At 52.5% G+C, this 26,396-nt stretch overlaps 2 protein-coding genes and 1 long non-coding RNA gene across 12 annotated transcripts in view; 1 reads left to right on the top strand and 2 right to left on the bottom strand.

Moving 5' to 3' along the window:
- RREB1 (ras responsive element binding protein 1) overlaps positions 1–8,469 on the top strand; it is a 133,973-nt gene extending 125,504 nt beyond the window's left edge. For all 9 annotated transcript variants that reach the window (XM_042937978.1, XM_042937980.1, XM_042937973.1 and 6 more), the window contains 2 exons: positions 2,773–3,579; positions 4,960–8,469. In XM_042937978.1, coding sequence (XP_042793912.1) covers positions 2,773–3,579; positions 4,960–5,477 — 1,325 coding nt within the window. In that variant the 3' untranslated portion in view covers positions 5,478–8,469. The remainder of the gene's footprint in view (positions 1–2,772; positions 3,580–4,959) is intronic.
- LOC122219594 lies at positions 3,586–5,775 on the bottom strand. Its single transcript, XR_006202458.1, has 3 exons — positions 5,694–5,775; positions 4,926–5,063; positions 3,586–4,729 (listed from the first exon to the last, which is right to left on the bottom strand). It is a non-coding gene; the product is annotated as an uncharacterized LOC122219594 (long non-coding RNA).
- The window catches only part of SSR1 (signal sequence receptor subunit 1), a 59,923-nt gene continuing 39,730 nt past the window's right edge, over positions 6,204–26,396 (bottom strand). Inside the window, exons 9-10 of one of the 2 annotated variants that reach the window (XR_006202457.1) lie at positions 25,739–26,089; positions 6,204–6,218 (exon numbers count right to left, since the gene is read on the bottom strand). Coding sequence is in view for 1 of the 2 variants with exons in the window: in XM_042937983.1 (XP_042793917.1) it covers positions 26,065–26,089 (25 nt within the window). In the remaining variant the exon portion in view is untranslated. Of the gene's footprint in view, positions 6,219–25,222; positions 26,090–26,396 lie in introns of those variants that run through there. The other variant, XM_042937983.1, reaches the window with a different exon arrangement.

Genomic DNA, 26,396 nt, shown 5'->3' with positions numbered 1-26,396 from the left:
TTTCTAGGTTTATATGCCTAGGTTAAAGTCCCTAAATTTGTTTTATAACATAAGTCTGACCTTTTCAATCACATAAGTTCTTTCAGGAACATATGCCCTAGATTTCCCCCCCCCCCCCCAAAAGGAATGCTAACAATGCTACCAAGGGGCAGTTCTGGCTTAAGGGGCACATCGATCATTAAACCGAAGCTCTTTACTCACTTTCTCATGGCAGAGAGGTTCCCTAGCCCACTTTGCCTTTGGGGGATATTCGTGGTTCTTTTTTGGGTGATGCCTGTGGGAGCCTTCATACTTGTGGGCACATGCATGTCACTTTGTAAATCAGTAGAAACATGGAAGGTTTTACACTGTTCTTAACAGTGGCCGCCCTAAGCAGTCCAGGAGTCCGCGTGCCAGCGCACACTGCACCACAGGAAGTGCTTCTGGGCAGGTGAAATACAGACAGCAGCTTCCTCAACAGCTGTGCCCCTGCCCAGTCAGATTGGGTATTTAGGCTGGTAGTTGGTCTCATCAGCTGAGTAGCATAGAATTTCTAGGAAGCAATAGATATTTCATTGTGGCACTGACCTGAAAGTCTCCCCTTTCCCTGTAGCAGGAGCTGTGGGTTTGTTATCTACTGGTGCACGCAGGATTCCCGCTTCCGCTAGCAATTTTCTTAGATTTAGCATCATGAATGAGGGACTGGGAGAGACAAGAGAACAGAGTAACACTGCTTATAAAAGTCACTGGTTGTACTAGCTGCATTTGAAAGTGTAGGCAGTTGACGAAGGTGGGGATCAAAATAGGACCTGGCAGGCATTAGAAGCTGGATATCCATGAAATGAGAAGCTAAGTCTACTGTTGCCAGGAATCACTAATAAAAATCAGTTGGAATTGCTAGAACTTCAAGGGTACGGGGACTGCCCTGTTAAAACACTCCCCCTAGTGGAAGTTTGGTAGAGCACAGTCAAGCCTCCTTTTGTTCACTAGATACAGGATGAGCTAAGGAAGGAAGGACGGGGGGAATGAGAACAATCTGATATTAGCATATTTACTTGGGTTTCGTTTCAGAAGTCATGATTTTTATTTCAAGATCATCTTAAATATGATCTGCAGTGAAACTTGAAAATAACCCATGTTCTTTGGTGAAAAAAAATAATAAGCAAAACTGCCTAGAACATACTGGGACAAATAGGAAGTAACCAGAGATTAAGCTTTTTTTTTAAGAAACTGAGCATTCTATGCTTTTTTTTTTTTTTTTTTTTTTTTTTTTTTTGGTAGAGCTTATACCAAAATCCATTTAATAGATGCTCCCCATTGGAATGATTCCCAAAAATGGGCATATAGTTTTAGTTAATAAGACCTAAGACATTGGTGTGTATATCTCAGGAGTCTTCTTTAAATTTTTGGATAATTTTTTTTAACTTTTGGATAATTTATAAAATCACTTATTGACAGAAATCTTATATCCACACCACACATATGTGTTTCCTTCTGAAGCCTCTTGAGATAAACAGTGGCTGCCAAAAGGTGCAGTCAGAACAAAACCAATGAAATTATGTAAGTGGGAGTGCCGTGTAGATGGTTGTACATAAGCCAAAAGCCCCAGGCAGGAGTGACCACAACAAGGGTAAGACCAGCTCCTTCACCCCCAGCCCCAGGACTGCCTTGATGGCAAATGGAGTGGGTGACTCAGTGATGGACATGGTGATATGTCTGGTCACCTCAAGTGAGGGTCCAGGTTAGGTGCCTGAATCTGCTGGCTCAGGCACTGTGATCCGAGATCGGCATCATGAGGCAGGTGCATCTGACCTAGGAGCCAGGAAACAATGGGCTCTGTCACCCTAATTGAGGAATTTCCGAATCCCTGCCCTAAGATATTGGATCTAGAATTAAATAGTAGGTCTCAGCAGACAGCCTCGGGGTCATAGCACATAAAGAAGTCATTAAGTCCGTATTCAACCTGAATGAAGAGAAGATGGTGCTTGTGAGAAATACTGTGGTCTGTTCTGTGTCATTGGTGCTGCCCCAGTGCCATCCCTTACGAAGGTCATTAGAAACTAGTAGACTTGCCACGTCTCGCTTTCCTATGGAGGGTGGATAGGCGGGAACAAATGAAGAGATAGGAAGTGTTTCCACTCACTGCGTGGGGTCCTCACAGCAGCCAGGGAGGCCTCCAGGTGTGCATGCATCTCCTGCCTTGGAATTCTACCCGGCAGTTAGCCTTCGGACGGGAGCGCGTGTGCCATGGTACAGAATACATGCTTTGGGCCATTTTCTGTGAGTCGCTCAGCAGGTACTATGTTCGGGCAGTGGTCCTATATATGTTGCATGTTTGTATAATCTCTTTGCACTGGAAAAATAACTTACAGCTCCGCTTCCTCAACCTCCCTAGTGCTGCGAGTCTCTGGAATGCACCAACTCTCCTCTCTCGCCGATCCTTCTGTCTGTGCTGCCCTGAGTTGCTCACACCTTCTGGGGGCCTGAGCATCCCTGTGTGTGGCCGTGGAGGGTGCCTGGCACCGCTAGGGGGCAGTGGAAGGGGAGGGCCGGAGCTCCGAGGGCAGCCTGCCCTGTGACCCCAACCCGTGTGTTTCGTCAATTAACCCCAGGTTCGCCGCGGCCTTTGGGGATATGAGTGGTAACAAGGAGTGGGGGTAGAGGTATCCTCGCTGGGCTTGGTATACGGGCCTGGGGGTGGTGGGTCCAGCCGAGAGTCACAATGGGACCCTTGGGAGGAGCGTGTTGGGTGGCGTTGGGCCTCAGCCTGTGCCCCTGTGCTCACTCCCACAGATAGCCAGTCGGACGCAGAGACCCCAGCGGTGGGGGGCGAAGTGCTGGACCTCACCTCCCGGGAGAAAGAGCAGCCCGCAGCAGAGGGAGCCCCTGCGCCCATCCAGGTCCAGGAGGAGCTCCCTGCAGAGGAGGGGCAGCGGGGACCAGCCGGGGACGGGGAGGAGCAGGGAGCCGGGGAGAGCCAGGAGCGTGAGGACCAGCACAGCATGGAGGAGAGGGACGAGGACGCGGACGGCCCGGAGGAAGATACCGTCAGCAACAAGAGCCTGGACCTCAACCTTGCCAGCAGGCTGATGGGCTTCAAGCTGGCGGAGGGCGAAGGGGGCGCCGCGAGCAGCGGGGGCCCCGCCCAGCAGGACCAGAAGCACGCCTGCGATGTCTGCGGCAAGAGCTTCAAGTTCCTGGGGACCCTGAGCCGCCACCGGAAGGCCCACGGCCGCGAGGAGCCCAGAGAGGAGGGTACGGGCGCGAGCGGAGGGGCCGAGGGCCCTCTGCCCGTCCCCGCCGTGCCGCCCGCTCCTGAGCCTGAGGAGAAGCCCGCCAACCCCTCCTCGGAGGAGCCCCCGGCGGAAGAGGTGTCTCCAGCCGCGGAGAAGCAGGGCGAGGAGGCCGAGGGCGCCTCCGACGGGGAGGGCGTAGCCGAGAAGAAGCCCTCGGAGAAGAGTGACGATGACAAGAAGCCAAAGACAGACTCCCCGAGAAGCGTGGCTAGCAAGGCGGACAAGAGGAAGAAGGTGTGCAGCGTGTGCAACAAGAGGTTCTGGTCCCTGCAGGACCTGACTCGGCACATGCGGTCGCACACAGGTAAGGGCGGGGCATGCCCAGGCGACGCTTCCCGCGCCTGCGCAGGGAGCATGCTCCAGCGAGGAGGCCAGTCGGGGTCTGGAGGAGGCGCCTCCCCCGAATGGCCAGAGACTGTTTCCTGAGTGTGTCTGCTGGGCGCGACAGGCACCATAAACTAGGAATTTAACAGACTGTTCTCTTAGCAGTTGGAACATACAGGGTCCTGGCAGGGAGGTGGCAGGGTGGGCCCTCAGCAGTGATATTTTTGAGAGCATTTTGGTCAGCCGTCTGAGCCTCAGCCTATCTGTAGAAAGGGGACGAAGGCTGCCCTGTCTCATAGAATCATCTAGAAGAATGTGGGTGCTGGCGTTGGGGGCCCATGGTGAGCCTGGGAACGACCGGGGGTGTGGCCTGTGGACAGGTGCTCTGTGGGAGGCACCTGGGCTTCCTCATCAGCCCTCAGGTGGAAAACTGGCTGCTGAAGCACAAAGCAAGGGGTTTTTCGTTACTTGGCTCTACGACAGCCAAGCTGATATCATTGAACAGGAGCTTCATAGGCATGTCTGGGTGTCCTTGCTCCACATGTGTCCTTGCTCCTCCTGGAACTCCCTAGGTAGGAACCCCAAAGCAGGGGCCATTGTTCTGGTAGAAAGGAAGACACCTAAACGTACTTATAAAGCCAAAAGATGCAAACACATCCCACCTACCCCCTCCACAGAAGAAACCCAGGCCCCACATCTTGGTCTTGGTTTTCCTCCCGTCCCTGCTGCTGCATCCACGGTGCACACATACTCCCCGCACACTCCTCTGCCTTGCAGTCCACAGGGCCTGGGCTCTGGGGATCGGAGGGCTCCCATGCTTGACTCCTGGGAGAGAGTGGTTCTTGAGCTCCTGGCAGGTAATTTTCTCAGGTGCTCACAGCTCAGTATTTGTGAGCAAGAGGGAAAGCCCCAGCTGCTCCGTATCAGAACACAGAGTATCTGGCACCTTTGACTTAGGAGTTGCCTGTCTTGCACAACCCTTGGAAGTGGTGCCTGTCCCCATGGGAGGGACCTTGCTGCTGTCCTTCGCTAGGTTTTTTTTGTTTTTTTGTTTTTTTTTTCCAGGGTAGTCTGGATGTCCACAAGGCTTCCACCCTGAGACTCTGGTTCCTGCATCCTATGGGGAAAACCTAGGTTGAGGGATGAAAGGGAGAGAGAAGCTGAGGCCAGCCCCGTGCATATCTATGACCTTATTTTGCCAATTCAGACAAATAAGAGGGTTTCCCTGAGCATGGGGTCTTGACCCTTGCTACCTGCTGCCCCTTTGCCTGCTCACATGGCTACTGCTTTTGCGTAGGGAGGAGAGGTGGATACTGGTGGCCTTACCATTGATGTGACTTCTTTTTTCCTGTTGCTCCAGGAGAAAGGCCATACAAATGTCAGACGTGTGAGCGGACCTTTACCCTGAAGCACAGCCTGGTTCGCCATCAGCGGGTCCACCAGAAAGCCAGGCACGCCAAGCAGCTTGGGAAGGACAGCGACAAGGATGAGCGAGGCGAGGAGGACAGTGAGAGTGAGTCCACCCACAGCGGCAACAACCCTGTCTCCGAAAACGAGGCCGAATCGGCTCCACCAGCCAGCAACCACGTTGCCGTCACCCGGAGCCGGAAGGAGAGCCTGGCCAACTCGACCAAGGATCCCAGCCGCAGGGAGGAGCGGGCAGGGGGCCGGACGGCAGGTGCCAGCCAGGCTGAAGCCGGCAGGAATGCCCCCAAGGCCGCTCCAGCGGGCAGCCCCAAGGAGCAGGTGTCTCAGGGTGACGCAGACCCTGAGAGCCCGGCGGCCCTCGTGCAAGACCTGCCAGAGCTGCAGGGCAAGAGGCCCACCCATCCCCTCCTGGCTGCAGACGGTGCCTCACCACTCCTGGGAATGGAATGACAGCTTGTCTTGTCCCCCCACCAGCACACAGACAAAGCCAGCAGAGCAAAGTGTCCTGAATCTATGTTTCATGAGGTTTTCTCAGTGCCCTTCAGCTTTCGGGGAGTGAGAGAGAGAGTGACATGAGCAGGAGCGGGCCATCTTGTCCGGTGCCATAGCCTTACATCCCCGTGCGAGAGATGCAGCATGGACAGTTCGAGTGCCTTAACTACTCACCAGTCCTTCAGTGTCAGCCTGGGTGTTGTGTTTTCCCAAAATGACTTTCTGAAAAACAAAGCAAATATTTTAATGAATTATTTGGAGAGGACCTTTTCATTTAAGCATTAATGTTACCTTCTGTATTTGGTGTGTGTGAGCTTGTTCTTGCGAATCTGTGATAGTAACGAATGTTCTGTGAGCTGGAAACAGAAGAAAAAAAAATACACCCTTGGATACCCATAGCCAATAACTGGAAGAAAATGATGTGAATTTCATGTAAATTACCAGAGGAAATATGGATAAGATATTCTTTTCTCAAATAGACCTTTTCTCTTGTTCTGTTTGCTACATGGTGGAGCTGTGATTGGATCCTCGGTGTTGCAGGATGTGGTCGATGAAGGTTTCCAATTTGGTGCAAGCCAAACCAGGAAAGATTCTAGCTTCAACCTTGTACGTGTTTTCAGCGTTAGCCGTGGTATTACTGTTCAAATGTCAAGACATCCGTTCTTAACTTGCAGAGAAGAGTTATGCTGGCAACTTACCCTATAGAAAACATGCACAGATGTCATATATCTGATTTCCCTCCCCCTTTTGGTATATGTATTATTAATATTATTATTATTATTATTATTAGTTCATCAGTTTGCTGGTCTCTGCAGTCAGCAGAAACAAATGGGCAATATTTGTCCGGGGAGACCTGGGCTGCCGCTGGGTCCCCATGTGGGCATCTGCCCCCCGCCTCCCCCACACCTGGGTGGTAGCTCTTCCACTGTACTTAGACAAGCCTTTTTTCCGTGACTGCAGAATCCAGCAGGGGCCGTGAACGGTCCTCCCACACGGCCGAAGAGCAGCTCAGAGAGGGGAGAGCAGGAGGCACGCGCCCAGGGCTTCTGAGAAAGTCGGGCAGCAAGGAGACCTGTCCCTTACCGGTCCTCCTGTCAAACCCAGCCCAAGCCTTACCCGCCTGTGCTACTGTCATTTTTCAAAGCGAGGAAGTACTACTACTGGTAATAAAACTGCACATGCAAGATTGAAGATGAAAAATAGATTTGTATTTACCTTCCTGTGATTTGGGGTTGGTGCTTGACGATAAATGTGCTGTTTCTAGCTCCTGAAATAGCCTGAACCCCTGGGTGCAAAAAGGCAGGATTTTTTTTTTTTTTTCTTTTTTTTTTTTCCATGAGCATCCCATACAGGTAATCGAATTCCCTCACTGTAGCCGCCAGCAGTGAAAAGAAATCTATCCTACTGTAGCTGAGCTTGTGTTCAGCATCCGGTCCTCCAGCCAAGACCTCCAGGGTGCCCGAGCCTTGTGCTGCCAGGGGCCTCCTGTGCTGCTCCACCACTCAGCCCCTCGCACCTTCCCCCTGCAGGACCCCCATCCCCACCCCTCCCAGGACCCTTGACCCTCCTAGCCCTGAGCACCGCCCCCCCACACACACACACTTTACTTACACTCATGCACACAGAGACACACAGACCCTTTTCTCTCCGCTTCCTTAGCGATTTCTCGTGGCCAAAATCCAACCTCCCATACTTCAAAGGAAGATCTATATTCTTGAGATAATGAAAAGTGACGTCTTTGCATGTGAAAGGAAAAAGGTTGAGGTATATATGATTTGTAACTGTGTTGGGGATGTATGAACCCAGAACGAGGTTTTATTTAGATGAATACAAATCAGAACCAATGATCCCCTGTATCACTTTTATACTAAGTGTGGTTTGCTTAGTTGAAACCAGTTCGTGCATCCCTTCCATTTTTTTTTTTAATGACGATTGTTATTGTTATTTTTGTTGTTATTATTTGGGGTATCTTGTGTTTTGTTTTTCTTTGCAACTCTCCACACTAAAACTCACAACCATGTGGAGAGAAGCCATGAGTTAACCCTTTATGCCGCGGTGAGATGTAGCAGGAAACGGCCCGGCAGAACTGCTGGGCCACAGCTCGCAATAATCACTATTGATTTAAAGCTTTATTTAGCCTCCATCTGTACCCTCGTAGTCAATAAGGTCTTGCCACATTTTATTAGTGAGGTTGAGAAATGTATTATTTGTTTGTTGTTCTGCCCCTCCCCCCCCCCCCATATTAAACTGTGAAATTTGTGATTTGTTTAAACTCTGGGTGAATCATAGTTTAGTTTGCATGTCCAGCTAATTTGTTCCTATACATTTTGTTTGATTCTCTTTCTCCTTCTCTCAGGGCTTTTACAAAAAAAAAAAAAAAAAGTATATATATATATATATATATCCATATATATATATATATGGATCTTCTGAAAAGTTTTTTGAGGTGCAAGTTTTTTCTCTTGTTTTTTCTCTTTGATTTATGGACACAATGCTGAGATTCAATCACTACATGAAACTCCTGGCTGTGAAAACAAAATATAAAACCCGGGGCTGTTTGCCAAACAGTCCCGAGGGAAGCTACGTGACAGTCAGATGCCAGTTTCAGAAAGATGCATCATACCTTCAAACCCCCCTCATTTCTAGCCTCTCTTTCTTCAAGAAGGAAGTTGATCCCAGTGATTTCAGCCCATGCATTAAACAGGAAACAATAATAAATATGTAGAATTCATATTTTTCTAAAGGGAACTTAAAAACTGCTGCTACATGTTATGTACAAAACCGGTTTATGCCACATGAACAGAATCACGAGTTTGGTTTTGGTACTTTGTGTCCCTCTTTGTATTCAGTTGTATAATACTTCCAAATTCAAAATGAGAAGAAAAGCTGTTCTGTATCAAACCATCTGAGCAATAAATGTTATATTTTAAAAATGGCAGATTGCCGGTCACACGGCCCTCCTGTGATTTGCTGTCACCCCACCACCTTATCCAGCCCCCAAACCGCAGCCCGTGCAGGACAGGCTGCTGGTGTCCAGGGCCATCAGGGGAACTGTGAGCCTTCTTCCCTTCGGCATGGGGCACCCACGAAAGACAGCTCTGTCCCCCAGGTGGCGTCTCTGAAAAGAAGAGACGTGAAAAGAAGAGCCACCTGTGCGTGGCTGCAGGTGCAGGGCTGGCTCAGGTGGGAGGGTGGGTGGGAGAGTGGGAAGTCAGGACGTGCAGGGGCCTTTGCAGTGATTTCACCCTCGGCCTGGGAGGTGACGCGTCTGTACTGGTTTAGCAACAGCGAAAGGGGAATTGTGTTTTCTGGACAGCACCTCCTGTGATGTCCGCTTTGCCTTTTCCTCCTGCCCGTTATAAGGGTGCAGGGGAACCCAAGTAGGGGGGCCGGGGGTGGGGAGGTCTGTCCTTGTAAAGTAGCAAATGTGCAAAGTCCCGAATCTTCTAAGCCAGGACTCAAAAAGTAACTCGGGGAAGCTGGGTTCAGGGCAAGCTGTCTGTAGACAGTGCTTAAAATGCATTCACCGTGGTACAGGGCTAAGTGCCGGGTCACAGTGAGACAAGAGGTGCAGTGCTCTCTCTGGTCTGTAAGACTTCCAGGGCCCTCTGTTGGGAGACCCCACACATACACCCCTCTCTCATCAGCCCCCAGGAGACTGGCTGCAATGCCAGCAAGAGGTCTTGAACTTATATTAAAATAAGATAATCAAATAACGGGAATGATTCTAATGTAATGACTGGACAAGCCTCTCCAGTTGTGGGGGGTGGGTGCTGCTGGCCATCGACGCATTTACAGCCCCCTACCCCATCCCCCCAGGGTGGATGGAGTCATTTCCCTGACTGGGGATTTGGACCGCACTGGTCAGTGTGAAGAGCAAGTGAGCCGCCCCTGGGGACCATGACAGAAAAGACAGGCACAGCACTAAGCATGGAGAATAAGGCAGGAACAAAACAGATCCCTTTCCTTGTGGAACTTGGGTTTTAACAGTGGTAGACAATAAACTCTAGGGAGGAAGATGCAGAGGAATGCAGGTCCAGAGGGGAAAGGAGGCAATGGGGGCCTGGGGGCCAGAAGGGCTGGACAGGACGACTGGAGAGGTCTCAGGACAGTAAGCAGCAAGAAAGTCACCCATGCAGATGTCTGGGGCAGGGCCCTGGAGAGAAAGGCCTTGGGGGAGCCTGCCAGGTCTGCAGAAGCCTCGAGACTGGAGTAGGATGAGCAGGGGGGCAGGGGCAACAGGCGACAAGGGCAGAGGGGCTTGCTGGCTGCCTGTGGACCGTGGGAGGATGGGGCGGTGGGTACAGGGAGGCCGTCAAAAGGTAGTCACAGTGACACAGGCCAGAACAGGCAGCAGCTTGGAATGGAGTGATGAGGTGAGACACTGAGAAGAGGTTGGGTTCACGGTATATTTTCAAGGGGAGCCGACATGACTGGATGAGCCATCAGATCCATTAGCTACAGAGAAGTCAAAGCTTTGAGACACCAGCCAGAGCACACAGGCTTAGCTGTGACATCCAGATGTTCAGAATTCACTTTTACTTTATTTTTTTAAGCTTTTTTTATTGTTTTTATGTATTTTGCAAGAGAGAAAGAGCGTGAGTGGGGGAGAGGCAGAGAGAGAGAGAGAGGGAGAGAATGCCAAGTACCCTCCACACTGTCAACTCAGAGCCCAATGTGGGGCTCCAGCTCGGGGCTCCAACTCACAAACTGTGAGATCATGACCTGAACTGTAATCAAGAGCCGGGCGCTTAACCAACTGAGCCACCCAGGTGCCCCAGAATTCACTTTTAAAAGAGGGGGTTTCGCTGGTGTCCATTGATAGACAATGGATAGAGAAGATGTGGTAATATACATATATACAATGGAATATTATTTGGCCATAAAAAAGAATGAAATCTTGACATTTGCAATGACGTGGATGGAGCTAGAGAGTATAATGCGAAGCAAAAGCAGTCGAACAAAAACCGCCCAGAAGCACCTGGGTGGCTCAGTTGGTTAAGCATCTGACTTCGGCTCAGGTCATGATCTCACAGGTTGTGAGTTTGAGCCCCGCATCAGTCTCTGTGCTGACAGCTCAGAGCCTGGAGCCTGCTTCGGATTCTCTGTCTCCTCTCTCTCTGCCCCCTCCCCTGCTCATGCCCTCTCTCTCTCTCTCAAAACTAAACATTAAAAATTAAAAAAAAAAAAAAGAAGAAGAAGAAGAAGAAGAGAGAGAGGCAAACCAAGAAACAGACTCTTGACTCTGGAGAACAAGCTGATGGTTACCAGAGGGGAGGGGGGTGGGGGATGGGAGAGACAGGTGACAGGGATTGAGGAGAGTACTTATTATTGTGATGAGCTCTGGGTGATGTATGGAAGTGTTGAATCACTAAATTGTACACCAGAATCTTATACTCTATGCTAACTATACTGGAACTAGATTAAAAAAAATTATTAAAAAATAAAAAAAGCGGGGCACCTGGGTGGCTCAGTCGGTTAAGTGGCCGACTTCGGCTCAGGTCATGATCTCACAGACTGTGAGTTCGAGCCCCGCGTCGGACTCTGTGCTGACAGCTCAGAGCCTGGAGCCTGTTTCAGATTCTGTGTCTCCCTCTTTCTGACCCTCCCTCGTTCATGCTCTGTCTCAAAAATAAATAAACGTTAAAAAAATTTTTTTTTAATAAAAAATAAAAAAAGAGGAGGCTTCAATCCTGAAAAATTAACCTTGGTAGAGGATAGGTGGCCAATGGAAAAAAAAAAAAAAAAAATCCTTGATCCTTTACACCCCACATAAGTGCCCCATTTCTAGGAAGTGGCTGCTTCCAACCCTGTCCTTCCAACACACAAGTCCTTCTGTGGTGGGTCCCAGAGAAACAGCACCCTCCTCGCCAGCATGATCTCTGGGCATGCCCCCTCCCACCCTGACACCTGCTGCTCATCCTGACCCAGGTCCGCTGTCAGTGCCTGGCCAGCCTCTCCTCTGCAGGGCAGGAGCACAGGACCCAGTACTGAAAGGCTGGGGCCCCTGACACTTTGTCTGGGATGGGACAGTTCCCAGATGGGGAAGAGGAGCCTTAGGATTTTAAGTTCTGACTGCAGCCCCATGGCTCTGCCTGAGCAAAACCAGCTTTGATGAGCTGAGTGGACACTAATCCAAATGGCCACGCCAGAACCCTCACATTCTGATCGCTTGGATGAGGGACATGCCTCCCTGCATGGAATTTACCCAGGGGGCAGGTGGAGGTGAGCCAGCCCCAGGGGGAGGGGTCCCAAAAGTTATGTCCTCCTACCTGAAGACACAGCTAGTTCTCTGCCCCTGTGTCAGAGAGGCAGGGCAGAGAAACGGCCACGAGCCAGGTCTCTGGCAAGCTGGCTGGTGTGCAAATCCCAGTTCTGTCTCTTATGCCTAGTAAATGACCTTCTGCCTCAGTTTCCCCATCCATAAGAATGGGATAAGAATAGTTACCTGGGGGTGCCTGGGTGGCCCAGTCAGTTAAGCTTCCAGACTCTTGGTTTCAGCCCAGGTCATGATCTCACCGTTGCTGAGTTTGAGCCCCACGTCAGGCTCTGCACTGACAGTGTGGAGCCTGCTTGGGATTCTCTCTCTCCGTCTCTCTCTGCCCCTCCTTTGCTCTCTCTTTCTCTCTCCCTCAAAATAAATAAACATTTAAAAAGAATACTTACTTCGTTGTGGGACTGCCGGGCAGACTAGATTTGCTACATGTCAGGTGCTTGGAACAAAACACCTGCTACCAAGTAAGCATAGAGGGAAAGGCTCCCCTCACCGCTGCTCCTCATACAAATGCTGCATTGGCTCCAGGGGAGGCGAGTGGGCAGAACTTGCACAGGACACCTTCCTTCCCTAGATGTTGGGGGGAACAGCCTGCCAAGGGGATTGTGGGGGATGACCAAGCTGCAAGGCCCAGAGGTCTAGGCCTTGCCTGAGCCCCTGCTGACTCCCATGAAGGGAGGGGAGCCAGACTAGCAGGGAAGGAGCTCTCCAGAGGGAAGGCCTGATCCCTGAGCAACTCTGCACACTCTTTCCCCCAGGTCCCAAGTCAGCCCACAGCCCCTGAGTACATGTCTCTCTCTCTCTCTCTCTCTCTCTCTGTCTCGACCCACCTAGCCTTCTCCAGTTTGACTGAAGGAAGATGAAGGGCTCAAGAGACAGTCCTGGGGGCCTGCCACCTGTCCCTGGGGTCACTCTGCTCTGCTGCCCAGAGCTGAGGAAACAGACCTCGCCCAACTGGTCAAACTGCTCCCTGCAACGGAGGAGGGGCCCAGAGAGAGGTGGGTCTCCTCTGTGTCTGCAGTCACCTGGCCACTCCCCACCACAGGCCTCATGGTCACAGTGGCCCAGGACTCCGTTGGGCCTTGGTGAGCAGCAGATGCCACACGCTGGGGTTGCTGGGAGGGAAGCACCTTAAACTCCTGCTTCACACCAGGCAGCATCTTAGGAAGAGCTGCCTCATGGCCTCCGCCTTTGCAGCGAAGCCTGGGGTCTGTCTACAGGAGGGCCTGGTGGGGGCAGGGTGCAGACCTTGACCCCAGGATGAGGTCTTGGCCTTGCTACCTTGCTACAGTGAGCCCCCCTCAGGCCCCAAATCCTGGGAGTCAGCACTTGCAAGGTAGCGAGAGCCCCAGGGGACTGGGCGCGCACTAAAGTGTGAGTGTTTGTGGATTCTGGACCCTTCTGACAGCAACTCCACCAGTCCAGGCTTCAGCCACGAGATAACACAAACGCCTAAACACACAAGCCACCCAAAAACTTCCTGTGGCATTTCTGCACTTTGGCCCTACTCATGGATTCCAAAGGCTCCTAGAAGGGGACTAGAAGGAAGAAGGACGCTCCAACGTGCCATGGCCAGCCAGCTCCCGGTTCCCTGTCTTCGCCCCAAGCGGCCTGGGCCCCTCCTTTTCCAACACCAGCTCCCCAGGCAGCCGCGGACTGAGAAGGACGGCTGGGTTTATTTTAAACTTAAAATTGAAGGTTGCTCTTTAGCAACAACAGAACGGTCCCCTCAGATTCTAGGCTGCCAGTGTCAGTGTCCTAAATAAGAAACCAGCGGGCTCTCCTTTCCCGTTTTACTTTTAGGGGAAGGAAGCCACAGCCAAATGTGGCCGTGACGTGTCTGGCCCTTGCTGCTTGCCGCCTGGAGCCCAGCCTGGTGGTCAAGACAGGAATTAATGCTTCGGGCCAAGGTAGCCAGCGTGGGGCACAGCTGTTCTCCAGCCCTGCCTTCGTCCATGCACCCAGGAAGCTCTCTGATGGGGGTCTTAAATCACGGTGATACCCATACCCGTTCAGTTTAGAAAATGTAACTACTTTTATTCATTGAATATCGCTGTTTTAGTGGGGCCCAACTTTTTTTCTTTCCTCATCTGGGACGTGTTTACACAGCAGCGTGCACAGTGCAGAGTGTTTTCCTGTGGTTTTTGTTACTTGTCTTCACCCACGTCCAGTGAGCCGGGAAGGAAAAAAAAAAAAAAAATCCTTATCATCTCAGAGCAGAGACCAGGGTTGAAATGGTTTGCCCAGGCCAGTCAGCTAATTTGTGGCCTTGTTAGGATGAAACTGACCACCAGAAAAATCCTAAGATCATGGGTGTCGTGGGGTGCCTGTGATAGTGTGTGTTGTTTATTGAAAGGGTAGTTACTGGGGGTGCCTGGGTGGCTCAGTTGGTTAAGCATCCAACTTCGGCTCAGGTCATGATCGTGAGCTCGAACCCCGCTTCGGGCTCTGTGCTGGCAGCTCAGATCCTGGATTCTGTGTCTCCCTCTCTCTCTGCCTGTCCCTCGCTCGACCTCTATTTCTCTCTCTCAAAAATAAATAAACACTTTAAAAAAATCTTTAAAACAAAAGAAGAAACTGGGAGCACGTACTCCTGTGAAACATGGAAGCAGATGTGATTTGGGCACCATCCATCCATCCCCCTGTGGGGGATATATTCCCCACAGTCACTCGGTGAATCCCCAAGTGTTCCACCTCTTCGCTGCAAAACAACCATCAAGATGTAGGAGTCAAGGTGGGGCTGTTTGGGCCGGGCCCTGCAGGGACGGCTGGTCTCGGCCCCACAAGGTGCCTGCCAGGGCAGATCCTGCCAGATGGTTTCTTCTCCCTCGTGCCCAAGCAACTCAGTGTGGGTCCCCCACCCACATGGCCCAGCCACTAAAGAGAATTTTCTGGATTGCTTGTTAAAAATTCAATGTCAGACCTACTGCTTCAGGATCTCAGGAGGTGGGCCTCAGCCATATGCATTTTTAGCGAATTCCCAGAGGAATCTGCAGTCTAGGAAAGTTGGAAAATCAGGGCTCCAGAAATTAAAGACTGTCCCAGACTCCTTTTCCTCAGTTGCACCTCTGGTTGCGCCTCAGGCTAACATTAAGGCAAACTGTTTGCAAATATGTATTCTCTAAAATCTAGGAAATGCACCAGAACCTTCCTTGAAGCACCCCTCCGGGGCCTCTTTTCTAGCCTGTATAGCTACTCACCTGCCAGCATTGGTACAAGGACTCTGCCCTCCCCTGGGGCCACACCCCAACCCCCAGGAAAGGAACTTCTAAGAAGTATGGCTGGGCTCAACCTTGGGGTCGCCTGCCTGGAACTTTGGGCCGCCCTGCCTTCTGATACCTTCTTGTCCTCCAGCCCAGGCTGGCTGCATTATTTGTAGGATGCAGGGCAAAATGAAAATGTAGAACCCTTGTTCAAAAAGCAGAAAAAAACGTTTTTCCTCCTCACCCCTGCCCCCTGCCTCTCTCCATGGCATGGTGATTCTTTTTTTTTTTTAATGTTTATGTATTTTTGAGAGAGAAAGAGACAGTATGGACACGGGGAGGGGCAGAGAGAGAGAGAGAGAGAGACCCAGAATCTGAAGCAGGCTCCAGGCTCTGAGCTGTCAGCACAGAGCCTGATGCGGGGCTCAACCTCACGAACGGAGAGATCATGACCTGAGCAGGAGTCAGATGCTTAACTGACGGAGCCACCCAGGCGCCCCTCCATGGTGTTTCTTATTTGCTATTTAAGGTCACACTCTGTCAGGCATGGGGGATCCTTGTGGGGAGGTGCCCACAAGCACCTGAGACCTCACCTACAACCCAGCATGTGGAGCTTGCACACCAACACCCCAACTTTCCCTGCATCCACCCCCAGGCCCCCACCTGGACCCAAGGGGCTGTAATCTCTAGGAAAGGGGGGAGGTAGGCAGCCAAGACCCCATCCCAGGAAGCAGGGAGGTGGAGAAAAGCAGGACAACACACGAGGCAAGGCTCCAAGCCCCCAAACCCCATCAGACTTCACTCCCAAATCCCAGTTCAAGGATGAAATCATCAAGACTTTCAAGATGGCACCCTCAGAGCACTGAACCCTGAGCCCTGTGCTTGCGACTGACTGCACTGGGCCCACTCCCAGGAAGTGGCCCCTCCCTCAGCCCAGAGCTCACCTTCCTAAGCTCCTAAGCGCCGCCTAGTGGCACGGCTGGTGAGGTGACACTGCTCCATTCAGTCTCAGAGGTCCAGAATCCAGCCCTGTGTGTTTCCCTGGGTCCCAGGACTCCCTCAGTGTCTCAGGCCTGGCCGCTGATTTCCTAGGGGCTGGTGTCCCCCCACTAACCTCAAGCCCAGTTGTATTTGCTGCTGTCCTGAGAGTGGTATCGAGTTTCATGATCAGAACCAGTGAGGCTCAGTCAAGCCAGCACTAATGGTGGGTGCGCCTTGCCAAGACCTGCCCCCAGCTCTTGGTGAAAGCACAGAACTCTGACTTGTGCAGTGTGTACCCAGCTCTGGGACCCAAAAGGGGCCACATGAGCCGGCAGAACTGCCCGAACTTTGCCTTGCCCACATCCTTCCAGAACCTTCCACATCATTCTCAGCTGCCTTTCTTTCTCAGCTCACTGGCTCTGGGGCGGCAACCCAGCTCTCCTTCACCTGAGGTAAGTGCTGACTGTCCTGAGTTTGGGTGCTGCAGACCAGCAGGGGCTGGTCTGTGAGCTGAGTGAAGGGAGAAGGGGAGGAGGCATCACCAGTGAGTGAGTCAGGGAGGGGCCCTGTCAGCGTGAAAGGAACAGTGAGAGCAAATGCCAGGGAGGTGTGGGCAGGGGTGAATGGAGGATGTGGGAGTAAATACACCAGGAGGAAAACACCTAGTAATTTTTTATTGAAACTGAATAACACCATGTCAATTTTTCCTGTTATGCGCTGTCTTTTTTTAAGACTTTTTTTAATGTTTATTTATTTTTGAGACAGAGAGAGAGACAGAGACAGGGAGACAGAGCACGAGCGGGGTAGGGGCAGAGAGAGAGGGAGACACAGAATCTGAAGCGGGCTCCAAGCTCTGAGCTGTCAGCACAGAGTCCGACACAGGGCTCGAACTCACGAACTGCAAGATCATGACCTGAGCTAGAGTCTGACACTTAACCGACTGAGCCCCCCAGGCGCCCCATGACTATTTTTTTAGTGCAGTGTTGGGTTCGCAGCAGCACAGAGGAAGGTGCAGGGATTTCCCGTATACCCTGTGCCCCCACAGCCCCAGCCTCCCCCACCATCAGCAACCCACCAGGCCTGGCATTTGTTACAACAGAAAACAGGTCATCGTCACCCCGAGTCCGTCGTCTTTCACCCCAGAACTCACGACAGGTTGTTCTGAGGGTTTGGGCAAATGTATCATGACATGTATCCACCGTGAGAGTATCATACAGGGTCGTTTCATTGCCTGAGAAATCCTCAGGGGTCTACCTAGTCATCCCTCCCTCCTTCCTCCTCTGCGTTGTCTTGCCTTTTTTTTTTTTTTTTTTTTTTTTTTTTAGGAGTTTTTTATTTAATTGGGGGAAAAGAAAAGAGCAAGATAAGTGTTTGCGGATTGGCTTCTTGGAGGTGAGTTTTGCGATCATCTCTGAAAGAGGCCCAGGAGCACCGGGGAATTACCTGGAAGGAGTCCTGGCCGGAGGGCAGGGAGGGGGCTGGGGCCCAGGAGGCCTTGTGGTCAGCTGTGGCCATTCCCTCACTCAGCCAGTATCTGTGAGCACTGAGGACGTGCAGGTACTGGTAGGAGATCCCAAGCAAGGGAGACAGACCCCGCTCTCCAGAAGTCTAGGAGGGAAAGAGGTAGGCAGGTAACTCTTGTCAGAGACCGGTGTGGCCACATGGTTGAGGAGCGCAGGGCACTGTGGGTGCTCAGGCAGGGGGGACACTTCTGGCTGCTGACCCTGGAGAATGGCACTTGGGAGGGTTTCAGCAGGCAGGGTGTGGTGGTGGTGAGCCAGCCAGGGAGGCCTGGGGACAGGGCAGGGAGAAGTGAATGAAGGGGTGAGGGGCCTGCCGGAGGGGGATGGGCTAACAGCCACTGGGTAGATGGGGACACTCCCCACCCTACTGAGAGGACAGTGAAGACTGCATGTGATGAATGAGGGAATTAGCAGAGTTTGCATAATGGGCCCAGCTTCTGGTCACAGGCGGGTCATTGAAGGCCAGTGGGTGTACCAGCTGGTGTATCAGGGCCGTGTTCTAGAAACATCCAAGCTGCAGAGCATAAGGTTGAGCAGAGACAAGGAGCCAGTGAGGAAATTCCTGAAACAATGCAACGATGACACCTGGCATCATGCATGAGGGAGACCCGACAGGGCAGGGGTCAGCATGTTGGAGTCATCATTGGCACACAGAGGAGACGGCGCTGTGAATGAAGCCGGAGAAACTAGATGAGGAGAAGCCGGTCTGGTGGGTCGTGGACAGCGTGAGGTGCCTGCCATGACAGCAAGTGACAAAAACCCAACCAGGCCAACTTATGCAAGACTGGGACTGGGTGAGAAGTCCCCAAGCAACCTGTGGGCATGGCCAGATCCAGGTTCTCAAGGGAGGTGGTTAGATTCACCTGCCTCTTCTCCCCGTTCTGCTTTCTTCCTATAGATTTTGTGGTCACAGAGGGTCCACCCCGCCCCGACCCCCCCCACCCCCCCCCCCAAGGTAGCAGCTCACCCTTGTATTCAACAGTTTAGCAACCCCAGCTGCTAGTTCTGGCTAGTGAAATCAGGATTTCTTCTTCTTCTTTTTTTAATGTTTACTTATTTTTGAGAGAGAGAGAGAGAGAGAGAGAGAGAGAGAACAAGTGGGGGAGGGGCAGAGAGAGAGGGAGACACCAAACCCAAAAGCAGGCTCCAGGCTCTGAGCTGTCAGGACAGAGCCCGATGTGGGGCTCGAACCCATGAGCTGTGAGATCATGACCTGAGCTGTAGTTGCGTGCTTAACCGACTGAGCCACCCAGATGCCCCAGGGCCCCAGGATTTCTTCTTGTTGCCTGGTCAGAGCTGCAGGCTCATGGTGGGTCACATCACATTCTTGGAGCCCTCCCAGGTCAGATACCCCTAAACTGCCTGGAGACAGAAAGTTCCCCAGAGGAGAACTCAGGGCTGCCACCAGGGGGAGGCAGAGAGCTTGAGGGGGATCCAAGTCAGGGTGTCTGGGCTGAGGGTACAGCTAAGGAAGGGAAGAAAGAGAGGGAGAAAGACCCAGAAAGACAGAGGACACCAGAGGAGCTCAGAGAAGCAGGGGTGAGAACATCACTGTCTAAAAAAAAGGGAGGGAGGGGGAACATGCCCAGTCCTGGAAGAGGAGGATGGGGCCACGCTGCAGGAGGGGGGTAGGGGGTGGAAGCCCCAGGGAAGGAACGACACACAGTGGAGATGAAGGTGTGAAGACAGAGCCTTTGCAAAGAGGCGAAGGGGTGAGATAAAACTGTCACCAGAGGGGATTTCTGGGTCCTGGGAAGACTTAAGGATAAAGGAAAAAAGTTACGTGTTTGTGGGGAGTGGGGGGATGGGTAGCGTTCACTGATAAGGCAAGAAATTCCCTGGTGGTTGACCAAAGCCCAGGAGGAGGAGGGACAAAGGGCGGGTGACCAAGCTCTGAAGAACAGATGGGGACCTAGGGGGAGAGGAAAACGCAGATCTGCAACCCCACCAGGGAGAGGGGAAAGTTGAGAAATCCCCCTTGGAAGGCATCCTTGTTTCCACGAAGCCAGAGACCGTCTCAAAGAGCCAGGTGGAGGGCAGGGGTGGCGTGGGAGCCGGGGACAGTGCGGCCTTGGGGGGACTGAGTGACAGGGACTCCAGTGAACACTGAGCATGCTGCTTTGCTTTGTGACACAAAACATGGCTCTGTTAGAGACAGGTCTCACAGCCCTCTATCGATCTTAGAGTGTCCAGGAATGGGGGCCCTCAGGCTGGTGACCAAAGCCACTGACTGCATTCACCCAGGGCTGGGAGGGTGGGGAGGGACTAAGGGCTGAATCTGGGGGACAGGCAAGGCCAGGAGGCAGGTGACCCCAAAGGGAGAGATGTGCTGGCAGAACAGGAGGGCTGGAGGGAAGGGCGAGGGGGAGCAGCTTAGTCTCTTTCAAAAGCAGAACAGCAGGCTGACTTAAGTCCACGGGGTCCAGGTCTTTCCACCTGCAGGGCTCCCCTGGGGACACTGGGTCCCTCCCTGCCACCTCTTGAATTCCCAGGCAAGCTTATCTGATCGGCCTGGTGGGGTCAGGGGTTGACCCTGGATCAGCCCCAGAACAGGGCTAGGTCCTGGGTATTTGGATGTTCCCGGAGAAGGGAGAGTCAGCCTGAGAAAGCCAGCTGCCTGGGGAGGGTCTACCCCGCAGGGAGAGGAAGGGAGGGGAGGGCAGCAGAGCTGAAGGTGTCAGGCTGGAGCTGCCCTGTGAGGAAGGCACCAAAGACAGGCCTTAGGAAGCAGAGGCCGGCCAGCTCTGGCCCCCTCAGTGCCAGTCGTGAGAGCTGGTGTGCCCACCACCCCCACCCCCCCAAGTCCTGCCCTCAGGTAGAAAAAGGAGGGAGGGTTCAAGTACCAGGTTAGCCCCGGGGCAGAGAAACCACTACACTCTTCACAGCGTGCTGGCTGGGAAAAGGTTAACCCGCTTCACACTGCAGCCTTTATGGGGGAGAGTGGGATTCAGACGGGGGCTTAGAACCACCTGTTCCTTCAAGGCAACACCTGTCTTCTCCTTCCCAGGCCCCACCTGTCACTGAGGCCCAGCGCGTGGCTGTGGAGGACCCTGAGGAGGGGACACCAGGACAAAGTGAAGCTGGTACACAGCCAGTGAATCTTCCTCAAGTGACTTTCTGACCCAACACCTCCAACGGCCCTGTGTGGGCTTGGAAAAGGACGCCGAAATGTTACTTCCCAAACCTGGCCAACCCACCCGCGGTCTCCTGCTCCAGCACTCCCTCAAACGACTGCATCCCCTGACAGTTCTGCTCCTCAGTCTCACCCCCTCCTGGAGGCCCTCCCAGACTACTCAGCTCTTCTGCGAAGATCATTCACTTGGTTTTCATCACATAATGGAATATATTTGTCCTTCTCCCTCCACCCACGCCCCCTTTTTTTCGCTTTTTTAAGCTGACCTGTATCTCCTCAGCATGAAAGAGCAGGGCAGGGGCGATTATTCTTTTTTGTGCCCCCTCCAAAATGCACCCTGCACATTTTAGCTAGTCCATGTCTGTTTTCATAGCGGAAACAAAGCCCTGATTCGCAGTCTTGGGCTGTGTGGTCTGGGTGGTGGGTGGGGACGTGAGGTGTGGCCTCACCTCTAACGCAGACCAGTGAGTGGCAGGACTTTAGCCCAAGCCAAGTTGACATGCAAGTTTTCAGTTAATGACTTCCCACTCACCTCTCGACTGCACATTTTGTAGCTTTGGCCTTCCCAAGTGCTTTCCTTGGAAGGCAGTTGTTCTCTGCCTTGGCTGCTCTTTAGAATGCCCTGGGGACTGTTTACATCCTGGGTGACCGGGCGCCCACCCCAGGCCAGTTTAATCAGTCTCTGGGGTCGGGGAAACACTGAGAATCTTAAGCTCCCTGAAGCTTTCCACTGTGCAGAAGGCTGGGACCTACCCATCTCCCGGCATCCTGCAGGGAGACACAGCGCAAAGCTCATGGGATTGGGAGCCAAACAGCCCTAGGTTCAAATCCAAGCCTCGTACCTGCACTTGATTTGGGTCCTCTGAACCTTCATGTCTTATTCTCAACAATGGGTATGAAATGCCTGTTTCCCAGAATGTAAGGTGCATACAGAACTTCCAATAAGTACAAGCCCCCTAAAATGATACTGCCCAGGCCTCTGTGAGTACTTAAGGCCTTCATGGTGATAGAACCTCAGTCTTCTGTATCAGGGATTATAGGGGGACAACGAAGAGATGGGAAAAGAAAAGCCTTACTTTCACTTCTGATTCTGGAGAAAAGGATTCATAGTCCCCATAAATTGACCTAAGTGCTTCTACATGTTGCAGAAAATTCTCTATTACCTATTCACTTTAGGGTTTTTCATTTACATTTTTTAAATGTTTATTTATTTTGAGCGAGATAGAGAGCGCAGCAGGGGAGGGGCAAAGAGAGAGAGGGAGAGTGAATCCCAAGCAGGCTCTGCATTGTCAGCACAGAGCCCGATGTGGGGCTCGAACTCGTGAATGATGAGATCATGACCTGAGCCGAAATCAAGAGTCTAACCAACTGAGCCACACGGGAGTCCTGGACTTTTTCATTCTCTGATAAGGTATTTTTGAATTTTATTTGAGAGAGAGAGAGAGAGAGAGAGCATGAGCAAGGGAAGGGGCAGAGGGGAGTGGAAAGAGAGAGAAAGAGAGGCTCCATGCTCAGTGCAGGGCCCAACGCAGGGCTCCATCTCATGACCGTGATCAGGACCCAAGCTGAAATCAGGAGTTGGATGCTCAACCGACTAAGCCACCTAGGCGCCCCTAGGTTTTTCATTTTCTAAGAGGGAGCAGGGACCCTGTGTTGGGGAGCGGGGTCATTTCTGATGGTGCAGTTCCTCTGTTGGCGTTTTTGGTGATGCCCCCCCAAGCCCTAGGAAGGGTCACGGGCTCTGCTGAACACCCCTTCACCTCTCCATGAGCTGGTGTGAGCCCTTCTTCCCATGCCTGGACTGTCCGTGGGAGGCTACAGATCCCTGAGGCCCAGCGGCTGTGCAAGGAACATTTGCCAACGAGAGTCATGGGTCTCTTGTGTCCCGGGGTTGTTAGACAAGATCCTCCACATTCTATCACACCATCGTGGTGGGGACAGCCGGGAGACTCTGGGCCCAGAATTCGGTTTTTAATGATACCAGAGACAGGCTTACCAAGAAGCTGCTCAAAATTCTAGGAATGGAAGGGGCTTCACTCGTTTTCAAGAGTTTGGAGGCTGCGAATATTACACATATACCTGAAGGTAAAATAAACTGGGTTGTGAGGTAAAGAAGGGCAGTGTAAGCTTGAGAGATAGTACTTCTTAATTTTTCAAAGCCCTTAAACACCTATATATTCAAGATTATGGCAAAGGAAATACTGCCTGTTATGAGCTGAATTCACACACCCAAGTGTACCCCCTCCCAAACTCAATCCCTAGTGTACTCAGACTGTGACTGTATTTGAAGAGGGGACCTTGGAAGAGGTAACTGAAGCAAAATGAGGCCATTAGGGTGGGTCCTCATCCAATCTGACTGGTGGCCTTATAAGAAGAGGGCATTTGGACATGTGGACACCAAGAATACATGTGCATGGAGGAAAGGCCACGTGAGGACCCAGGGAGAAGATGGACATCTGCAAGCCAAGGACAGAAGCCTCAGGAGATAGCACTTGATCTTGGACTTCCAGCCCCCAGGACTGTGAGGAACCACATTTCCGTCATTTAGGCCTCCCAGCTTATGGGCAGACCCATATGGTGCCCTGGGTCGATCTTCTGCGTGTACCTGACACCACGCACACGTGAGTGATTATAGGGTTGAAGGAGAAGGAACAAAATGGCGTCCAGGAGCTCCTGCTTGCCAGGCACGTAGCAAGAGGGTCAGGCACATGGTAAGTTCTGGAGAGATGGTAGGGACTAGTCCTAGCATTACTATGACCATAGTTATCTTGCTATTCACCAGAGGTGAACACAGGACCAGGTTCCAGAGACAGTGCCCCGTGAGTCATGGGTCGCACAGACGTGTCCCTGCTGGACACCTGCCATGCCAAGCAAGCTAGGTCTGCATTCATGACGCTCGCCTTCCCCCCCACATCTCATTAAACATCTTTGTAGAATTCAGACAAATAAGAAAGTGCTGTTTGGTTTTTGCTTTTGTTTGGAAAAGCAAGAGATTCCCCTGGCCTAGGACTAGACGTCTGTGACTTGACTTCTCTTTGGGGTAGGTGGGAACATTTGTTCATTAAAAAGTTTTTTTTTGATGTTTATTTTTGAGAGAGAGGGAGAGACAGAGTGTGAGCAGGGGAGGGGTGGAGATAGAGGGACAGGCTCCAGGCTCTGAGCTGTCAGCGCAGGGCCTGATGCGGGGCTCAAACTCACAATCCGCGAGACCACGACCTGAGCTGAAGTTGGACGCTTAACCGACTGAGCCACCCAAGCACCCCAACATTTGTTCATTTAAATAAGGTTTTCAACTCTGGGTGCCTCAGCTGTAAAATGTATGCTGACGGCCTGCATGCGCATTTAGGTGGCAGAAGCCCTGTGGGGGACGGCGAGGTAATAAGGAGAAGAGGGTTTTCCCTGTCCTCTCTCCCACCCTGGTAACCTGAGCTGTGTGGCCTTGAATAAGGCATTTGGCATCTATAATGGGACGTTGCTCTTCCCTAGTTGCTCTTGACAGCCCTTCCAAGGGACACCTGGGGATTTCACCTGTGACCTTGGAGAAATTGAACCACTTCCGGTTGTAGGAAACTAGATATCCCATGGATCCCTAGGAATGCCATGCGCCTCTGCAGGGCCAGCCTGGGGGACGGCATGGCCTTGAGCACCAGACCCCAGGATGCCCCAGCTGGGTCTGCTGGGCTGCTCGGCCCAGGCTCACCCACCCTGGGATCAGTGAGTACTGGGTATGTCACATGCCCAAGCACCACACTTGTGGCACAGACGGCTGGAAACCGAGGATGGGCAAATGTGAGTGGTCCCAATATGACTGTCTTGAGTCCTGAGAGCCGCAGAAGGGTCCATGGTCTTCCTTCAGTCCGGCTGGGTTCCCAGAGGGGTGTTTCCTCAGATTGGCTGCCTAGTGGCATCCCCATCACCCCCTGGCAGCATATCCACGAGGAGAATACCCAGGCCCCCACTCCAGACCTGCTGACTCAGGATCTGAGGCTGAGGCCAGCAGTTCTGTGTGCTAATGGGCACTCCGGGGGTTCTGACTTGCACGAAATGTGCCGATCACTCACTTGACACAGGACCTGATCACCTGGCAGAGGCTCCCCTCCACCCCCTGATGGCCAGTCTCCAACTCTGAATTCACTTGTAGAGGTGATTTAAAAAATGCAGTTTCCTGGGCCAGCCCCCTGGGAACTCCACTTTAGGTGTGCGGAATGTTCTAGGTGGTTGGGATGCACGAGAATCCCCGGCCACATCTGAGCCGCACTTTCTCTGTGTGACTCTGTGTCATCTCTCAGCTGGATCATGGTCACTGGCTTCATCGCCACCTCCCCCTGTTCCTCACACACAAGTTGCTTTGTTCCTGCTATCTGCCCGGTCTGTAATGTCCTTCTTGCCTTTCCCTCCTCTCCAGAGTCCCCACTCTGCACTTGAAGGCTCAGCTCAAAGAACGTCTCCTCTCGAAGCCTCCCCCACCGCCCTCCCTGCCCCTTCTCCTCCTCCCCCGCCCCCCAAACGTGTTCCCGCTGCAAGTCTGAGGTAGTGTCCTTATAAGGCCCAGTGGGCGTGGACGGGACTGTATTACGATTCTGGTGATTCCCTGGGGCCTGGCACTCAGCGAGAGATTCATACTTGTTTGTACGCCTTTCAATTCAATTTATTTCAGTCCAATTCAACTCAATGCAATTCAACTTAATTCATGTCAGCATAATGAAAGGGCCCTGGGGAGCCTATTATGAGCACCAGCACACAGAAGCCAGGCCTCAGAGATGGAGGAAGGACCCCACTCATGGAAAAGGTCTGCTCACTTGCCATCACGGGGAGCATTATTCAGCTCTTCCTGCTCCCGAGGCCCTGCGAGTGCCACGGTTGCCCAACTCCTTCTGAGGCCCCTCTCGGCCCAGCTCATCTCGGAACATGTCCCTAAGATGAACCTGGAAGCTGCTAAGGTGTGTGTTGCAACCAAGTCCCTTCACCCAGAGCCGCCTGTCTCCTGACCTTTGCCACCATCTACGTAATGGGGTAAGAGCAAGCTGAACGGAATGAATCTACTGCTTGGGGCATACAGTTCACTCGGTCCTCGCTGTTGGCGGGTCCCCACATCCCCATCCTACCTGCTGGCAGGGGAGGCCTGATGGGCTAGGACACGTCCACCCAGAAACAACGCACGACAGCCGTTATTCAAAAGCCACAAAGCCCTGGTCGCACAGCCATTCCCAGCGGTGGCTTTTCCGCGGGAGCCAGGGGAGGATCCAGCTGAGTGGGCTGGTGCTGTCCTAGGTTTCACAAATAGCAAAATGGTGCAGAGAGGATGGCCGGTCTCCAGGAACCGCACGTCCGGGGGGTGGGGTTTCCTTGCAGCAGGCTTGTGGGGAGCCGTAGCCCCAGCCCCTGGAGACCATGAGATGGCAGAAGCTTCGGGAGAGGTCTGATGACAACATCAGTGCGTCTCCCTCCTCCTGCGTCTGAAACAACAAAGGGAGAGAGTGACCTCCTGAGAGGCTTCGGGACAGCCCTTGAATCACTTCCCGACCCGGGGTGCGGTGTGTGGCTGGTGTGGCTGGACAGAGGCCACTGGGCTGTGGGCCCCCCTGCCCACCAAAGATGCTTCGTGCTGCTCTTTCGGGTCCAAATATTTCACATGAGAAAAGACCCAGAGAATCTCCCCCACCCTGACCCTCCCACACGCCAAGAAGAAGCAAATGGGAAAATCTTAAACTGGGATTCGAAGTTTCTAAAATCGGTCCATCCTGTGATTCCCCAAGGGAAGGA

The sequence above is a fragment of the Panthera leo genome, chromosome B2 (assembly GCF_018350215.1).
Source record: "Panthera leo isolate Ple1 chromosome B2, P.leo_Ple1_pat1.1, whole genome shotgun sequence".
NCBI lineage: Eukaryota > Metazoa > Chordata > Mammalia > Carnivora > Felidae > Panthera > Panthera leo.
Note: the sequence above shows the minus strand (reverse complement) of the source record. Positions and strands in the feature narration are given on the sequence as shown.